The 7,041-nt window shown below is 42.9% G+C and overlaps 2 protein-coding genes and 5 non-coding genes across 7 annotated transcripts in view; 6 read left to right on the top strand and 1 right to left on the bottom strand.

The window, feature by feature from the left end:
• ZWILCH (zwilch kinetochore protein) overlaps positions 1–673 on the bottom strand; it is a 38,377-nt gene extending 37,704 nt beyond the window's left edge. Inside the window, exon 1 of the mRNA XM_028141867.2 lies at positions 562–673. Within this exon, the coding sequence (XP_027997668.1) occupies positions 562–614 (53 nt within the window). The 5' untranslated portion in view covers positions 615–673. The remainder of the gene's footprint in view (positions 1–561) is intronic.
• A 430-nt stretch (positions 674–1,103) lies between these two features.
• Positions 1,104–6,517, top strand: RPL4 (ribosomal protein L4). Its single transcript, XM_008139102.3, has 10 exons — positions 1,104–1,185; positions 2,687–2,858; positions 3,052–3,158; positions 3,509–3,647; positions 4,103–4,227; positions 4,612–4,741; positions 5,015–5,171; positions 5,813–5,896; positions 5,997–6,117; positions 6,199–6,517. Exons 1-10 carry the CDS (start codon positions 1,183–1,185, stop codon positions 6,427–6,429), a joined length of 1,269 nt encoding a protein of 422 aa, XP_008137324.2. The 5' UTR covers positions 1,104–1,182; the 3' UTR covers positions 6,430–6,517.
• Positions 2,407–2,505, top strand: LOC114230708 (small nucleolar RNA SNORD16). Its single transcript, XR_003616670.1, has one exon. It is a non-coding gene; the product is annotated as a small nucleolar RNA SNORD16 (small nucleolar RNA).
• Positions 2,907–2,978, top strand: LOC114230705 (small nucleolar RNA SNORD18). Its single transcript, XR_003616667.1, has one exon. It is a non-coding gene; the product is annotated as a small nucleolar RNA SNORD18 (small nucleolar RNA).
• Positions 3,357–3,455, top strand: LOC114230707 (small nucleolar RNA SNORD16). The gene has a single exon (XR_003616669.1). It is a non-coding gene; the product is annotated as a small nucleolar RNA SNORD16 (small nucleolar RNA).
• On the top strand, positions 3,931–4,002 carry LOC114230703 (small nucleolar RNA SNORD18). The gene has a single exon (XR_003616665.1). It is a non-coding gene; the product is annotated as a small nucleolar RNA SNORD18 (small nucleolar RNA).
• Positions 4,801–4,870, top strand: LOC114230704 (small nucleolar RNA SNORD18). The gene has a single exon (XR_003616666.1). It is a non-coding gene; the product is annotated as a small nucleolar RNA SNORD18 (small nucleolar RNA).
• Positions 6,518–7,041: the final 524 nt, after the last annotated feature.

A 7,041-nucleotide genomic window follows, 5' to 3' on the forward strand; every position in this document is an offset into this window, starting at 1 on the left:
GGGGGCGTGGAGGAGGCAGCCGACCAATGATCCTCGCTTTGAAATAAATGAAAAAAATATTTTTTCAAAAGAATAAAACGCAATCTTAGAGCACAGTGAAACAAAGGGACTTTAAAAAGCCAGCACACCCACACGTTATCATAACGGTGGCTCCTGTGATAACTATCTTGAATAGGCTCCATAGCAGTAAGTTTCACACCAGCCAGGCTTTACCCAGGTGAAGGACGCCAACACCTAGTTTTCCTTGTACAGGAAAGCGCCTCCACCCTACGGCAAGGTGTGTGCACTATCAGAATGAGTAAGGTGCCTCTTGGAAAACTGGTCACTTCCCACCACGATCGATAACGTTCAGATATTTTCTCCTCAACTACACTGCAGGGCCACACTGGGGCAGGTAACGCCCGGAGCCCAGGAAAGCTTAGTCTAACGTACGCGCCACCAAGAACGGACAAGGCGCCAACCCCCATGGCTGCGGCCAGAGGTTTGGGGGGGAATACAGAGATACCCCGAGGGAGTAAAGCTGTCCTCGCCACCTAGCCAATAGCAGGAGCTACAACTCACTGCAGGAGACGCGTGTAAAACTCCTCGGCAGCCCGGTTTATTCGCGACCACATCCCGCCTCAGTCTAACAGCAGATGCAAGGCCTCCAAACTAAACTTCGCGCGGGAGGCCGAAGCCCGGCGTCCGGACCCCGCCCCCGCCGGGACTACTTCCACCGCCCACCTCAGGTCCCGTTGGTTCACAAGTTAAATTCTTGCTTTCAAGCACGCAGCGGTTTTCTCCTTCCCAATAGCTTTTTTTTTTTTAATTTCCCCAATAACTTTTCATTTCCCTAAGAAAAAGTTAAAATACGTTACAGTAGTTGAAAGGAAGACACCTCATCTCGCGAGACTCGGCCACGCCTACTTCGGGATTATTCCGCCAAAAGGAGTCCCTCCTTTCTAAATGCAATTGTTGACTCTAGAAGTCAATAGATACCGTAATTTGACTAAGATTAGCAAATAACATGCTATTTTTATTTTTTCAGAGTGGCAGAGAGATATTTATGTCTCTGGATTGGCCCTGGGGCGGAGCCGGGTGGGGAATGAGTTGAAGGTGACATATAGAACGAGGGAGTGCTAGGCACTTCCTTTTCCTGTGGGAGCCGCCGGGTAGAGAGGAGCGTGGCCTTCTCTCTCCGCCATGGTGAGTGGAAGTTCTCTCGGTCGGACTTGCCCCTGCTGTCGGGCCTGGCAGGAATGGGTTGGGGGTTCTGAGCATAAGTTTTCAGGAGGGAACGCGAGGGAAAGGAGATGAGGACCAAACGCGTCTGTGTGTTGCGGGGAGCTGGGTAGTGCGGCTCTAGGGCAGCCATCTTAGAGGCAACGTGGGCCTCCGGCGCGGGGCTCTCAGACGCAGAGGACTTCTGGCGTTCTAGCTTTCCTTGTTCTGAGAAAGCACGAGCTCTGCGGAAGACTCGGAAGTTGTGGGGTCCTAAGACTGATGGTGGTGAGAGTCAACTTTAGGCCCTATATCTCCAGGTGCTGATTAGGAAGGAACATTCCGTCTTATGAGAGAGATTTTGTTAAGAGAGTTTTCTGAATTCCCGTATGTTCGCCTTAAGAATTGCCACTTTCAGAAGCTTTCTGATCCTCTTAACTTAAAAATTAGTTTTTCCTACTTGGTGTCCCCTAAATGTTTTCGCTTTCAGCCAGCTCGTTGTACGGCGAATATTAAATGTACCGCGTTTCCACAAAGATGGTTTTTATATATACTATGTAGTGTTCTGGGCCACGGGGAGTTCATTGAACAAAATGGGCAAAAACCCACACAACGAAAACCTATCGGTATGATGTTTGGGTCGTGATTGAGTTAGGTGTAAAATACACAGTAACGATTGGTGGTAGTGAGTGCTGTGGACATAGGAATTGATTGGGAAGGAGGCAGGAGTTGGGCTTTAAACAGTGCTCCGAGAAAGGTGAGGAAGCCTTCAAAGGAGGTGAGGAAGCATGCTAAGAGCATCTTTAGGGAGAAGACTCGGGAGAGTGATAATTACTCGGAAGAGAAGATGGGAGATGAGGCTGAGCATATTGTCTAACCTTAAGTTTTATTTTCAGGTGATAAATCTTTGGAGAAGGTGAAGCAAAAAGTAACAACCAGTGTTTTTACGCTAGTAAATTTTGGAAGATGTGTTTAGAATGGGATGAGGCGGACAAGGATGAAACAGTTGGAAGAGTAGAGTTGTGGTAGACAAGATTTGTTAACATCTGGGGTGAAAGTTTCGTGGTTTTAACATTTTCAGACCTTAAAATATACTTCTGAACATTTTGCTTTGTAAACCTTGGTTGGAAAGTTTAATGATAACCCATTCTCTTACACGTGGCAGAACTTGATTCTAAGTGTCCTTTCAGCTTAAAGAGTTTTACTTGCAATGATGTTGTAATTTGCGTCCTACTCTGTTCTCAGCGACAGTTGCCTGCTGTCAGTCAGCTGGTTCAGAAAGGTGACGAAAATTCTTCCTGAGCAAGACATAGTCTTTGAGTTAACAGACTTGATGTATTGGTAACGTAGCCTTTGTTTTAGCTGTGAGCGATGCGCCTACCCCACCAAACGAGTTTTTTGTGACTGAGCAATTAATGGAATTGTTGGCACATAGGAGTGCTTCTGACACTGCTTGTTGGTATAAATATATTTTCCTTTTTCCCAGGCGTGCGCTCGTCCACTGATATCTGTGTACTCTGAAAAGGGGGAAACATCTGGCAAAAATGTCACTTTGCCTGCTGTGTTCAAGGCTCCTATTCGACCAGATATTGTGAACTTTGTTCACACCAACTTGCGAAAAAACAATAGACAGCCCTATGCTGTCAGTGAATTGGCAGGTATGGATTTAGATCTTTTATCAGTTGATACTTTAAGAGCTGCTTAAACAGTAGTGATGAGATTCCACTCCATTGGTCCGTGTTTCTGAATCAGATGATTTTCCTGGATGTTCTGATGCTGTTTGCTGCTATGCATAATAGTCTCAGTGGTATGGTTGGGTAGCTAAAACTTTTATTTCTTTCCCAATTTCAGGTCATCAAACCAGTGCCGAGTCCTGGGGTACTGGCAGAGCTGTGGCTCGAATTCCCAGAGTCCGAGGTGGCGGAACTCATCGTTCTGGCCAGGGTGCTTTTGGAAATGTATCTTTTGTGGTCACTACCTAGACTGGTCAGCCATCATGGAATTCAGCAGGCTAGACCTGATTTATTCATGTTAGTTTGAAGATATTTTTGTCCAAAATACTAATAGTATCCAGATAACACTAGACAGATTTGTAATCTGGAAGGTTTTTTGTTAAATACTAAAGACGGTAAGTTCTGGACATTAGAAAGTTTACTTGCAATGATGTCGTAATTTGCGTCCTACTCTGTTCTCGGCGACAGTTGCCTGCTGTCAGTCAGCTGGTTCAGAAGGGTGACGAAAATTCTTACTGAGCAAGACAATCTTCCCTTAATATTTGAGAAATGTGATTCTTAACTGGGAAAAATAGATGTGTCGTGGGGGACGCATGTTTGCACCAACCAAAACCTGGCGCCGTTGGCACCGCAGAGTAAACACAACACAGAAACGATATGCCATCTGCTCTGCCCTCGCTGCCTCAGCCTTACCAGCACTGGTCATGTCTAAAGGTTTGTGATATTTTGTATTGTAGGAGTGATAACAAATACCTGTTTTTTCCTTCCTTCACCTGTACCTTTTCATTATGTTAATAATAGTAATAATAATAATAAGTAAACTTCATCCCAGAGTGCCTAAATTCCTTATTATTACACACTAATTCTGACTGTTTCAATCTAACAAATCAGTCATTGGTGAGTGCTATGTAACTGGCGAAGTGCTTTAAATACAGTGATTTAGCATATTAGAAACTTGCCATTTAAACTTTATCATGTTGCCTATTCTACTTAACTGTCAAAATGATGAGATTCCACTTCATTGGTCCGTGTTTCTGAAACACATGATATTTGTGGAAATTCTGATTTGGTAATTTGTATACTGTTTTGCTTTTGTGGGTTATATAAAGTGCTGCTCAATTTTTCAAAATGTTCAGGGTAACCAGGTCAGTGTTAATTGGCTTTGTCAGGTCACCGTATTGAGGAAGTTCCTGAACTTCCTTTGGTGGTTGAAGATAAAGTTGAAGGCTACAAGAAAACCAAGGAGGCTGTTTTGCTTCTTAAGAAACTTAAGGCCTGGAATGATATTAAAAAGGTAGGTTTAATGAACACATTTACAGGTTCTGGTAGTCCTCACAAATTTGTCAGATTTTTTTTGAAAAGATTGTTGAAGGACAGTATTAACTACAAATCTTGGATGTGAAAACAAGAACTCTGGAACCATATTATAGTCGTGTACTGCTTATCAAGGATACAGTTTGATCTTATGTGACTATCATATGGTATATTGCCTGTATGTGGTCTATCATTGATGGAAATGTGGTTAGGCAGTGGGTAACAGTACTTGGGTTTGGATTCTGCCATTTGTAGCTGTGTTTTAGTATTACAGAAGTCATTTTTATCTCAGTTTTATTTATAAAATGGTGTTTTGTATATTGGGATCATCTTAATCAGAATACTAAAGCTTCTCACTTTGTAGGTCTATGCCTCTCAGCGAATGAGGGCTGGCAAGGGCAAAATGAGAAACCGTCGTCGTATCCAGCGCAGGGGACCTTGTATCATCTATAATGAGGACAACGGTATCATCAAAGCCTTCAGAAACATCCCCGGTAATTGTTGTATTGCCTACGTGTTTTGATTGCCCATGCTATGCATGCTTACTCAGCTTTTATTATGATGAGATCCCACTTAATGGTCCGTGTTTCTGAAACACATGATTTTGTGGAATGTCTGACTCTTGGCTGAATGAGTGTGTACAATTAATGGTTGAAACTTCATAGTTGTTGATAGTTCTAAGGTATCTTATCTAGCACATAAGCCAAAAGGATGATTTATGTTTCTTTTTAAATATATGCTCCCTAATTCTCCTTTCCCTTTAAAAGGAATTACTCTGCTTAATGTAAGCAAACTGAACATTTTGAAACTTGCACCTGGAGGGCATGTGGGCCGTTTCTGCATTTGGACTGAAAGTGCTTTCCGCAAGTTAGATGAGCTGTATGGCACTTGGCGTAGAGCTGCCTCCCTCAAGAGTAACTACAAGTGAGTGTTCTTACGTTCATAAACTGAACATAGATTTTTATATTATGGACTAGAGGCCCGGTGCACAAAATTTGTGCACTTGGGGGGGGGCGTCCCTCAGCCCAGTCTGCGCCCTCTCACAGTCTGGGACCCCTCGCTCCTTACTGCCCGCCTACAGTGGAGGCAGGAAAGGTTCCCACCACCACTGCTGCACTTCCCAGCTGTGAGCCCAGCTTCTGGCTGAGCTGCGCTCCCCCTGGGGGAGCGGACTGACCACCAGGGGGCAGCTCCTGTGTTGAGCATCTGCGCCCCCCGCCCGCCCTCCCCCCCTTGGTCAGTGTGTGTCATAGCGACCAGTTGTTCTGCCTGTTGTTCCTCCGTTCAGTCGATTTGCATATTAGGGTTTTATTATATAGGATATTTACATTCAGAATTGGTTTTCTAAATAATGGATTGCTTTGTTGCTATTTCCCCTTATATACAGATGTAATAGGCTGAAATGGTAAGATACTCTGAGAAGTGGTAGTGTAGTTGGAAATTTCACTTGAATTCTGGAGAGCTTTTAAATGGTTAAAACTTTATCTTCTGTTGAGGTTCATGTTAATCACATGAGAAATAAGATTGGGCATCTATTTTCAGCATTTTCTTGGTTTTTCTTTCAGCCTTCCCATGCACAAGATGCTCAATACAGACCTTAGCAGAATCTTGAAAAGCCCAGAGATCCAAAGAGCCCTCCGAGCACCACGGTAAAGTTGTGATATTTATAGTAACTCTTGCCTCAATCTCATTATACTTGGTTATTTTTAATGTAAATAAAATGTTAATATAGTGATTACATTTTTATAGCAAGAAGATTCACCGCAGAGTCCTGAAGAAGAATCCACTGAAAAACCTGAGAATCATGTTGAAGCTAAACCCATATGCAAAGACCATGCGCCGGAACACCATTCTTCGTCAGGCCAAGAACGTAAGCAATGATTTGGCTTTTGCATATAGGATACCATTTTAGAGAATTTGATTCTTAGATTTTCTTCTTAATTTGTTGCAGCACAAGCTTCGGGTGGATAAAGCAGCAGCAGCACTAGAAGCCAAATCAGATGAGAAGGGGGTTCCAGGCAAGAAGCCTGTGGTAGGGAAGAAAGGAAAGAAGGCTGTTGGCCTTAAGAAGCAGAAGAAGCCTTTGGTGGGGAAAAAGGCTGCAGCTACCAAGAAACCAGCAGCTGAAAAGAAGCCCGCAGAAAAGAAACCCACCACAGAAGAAAAGAAGCCCGTGGCATAAACTTAAATTTGTTTATTCCATAATGGGCAAATCACTTTGGACAGCTGATTTTGAATAAAAATATGATCAAAGGCAATGAGAAACGTAACTTGTTGCATTTGTTTTGTGAATCTTGGTTACAATTTTTTTTAATTGACATTTTGTTCTCCATAATTTCAACCTTTCATTTGTTAGTCTGGTCTAAAACGGAACATTGGGTTTATACAGAATCCATGCTGTTTAATGAAAAGGGATGCTCCATAAATCCAAATGTAAAATCCATTTTGTAAGTAATGTCTTAAGAAAGCAATGGTTGAAAGACTTCTTAAATATATAGACGCTGTTAAAATTTAGCCAGCCCTCCACACACGCCACCAAAAAAAACCACTTAGGAAAATTACATAGGATGTTTTCAGTAACCACAAGAGGGCACAATCAGAGTGTGTTTTGAGGTGCAGCAGTAAGCATGTTCTCAGAAGTGTTCTTGTAACCCTTTACGATAGAACACTGTTGGAGGGTGTTTGCCACCCTCAATATTTGGCTCTTGGGAGAGTGCCAGGAGTATTTTTCAGAACCACTTGTGTATTCAGTTTTACTAAGGAATGAATATATTGATAAACATGGTGTAGGAAA

The sequence above is a fragment of the Eptesicus fuscus genome, chromosome 5 (assembly GCF_027574615.1).
Source record: "Eptesicus fuscus isolate TK198812 chromosome 5, DD_ASM_mEF_20220401, whole genome shotgun sequence".
Lineage (NCBI taxonomy): Eukaryota > Metazoa > Chordata > Mammalia > Chiroptera > Vespertilionidae > Eptesicus > Eptesicus fuscus.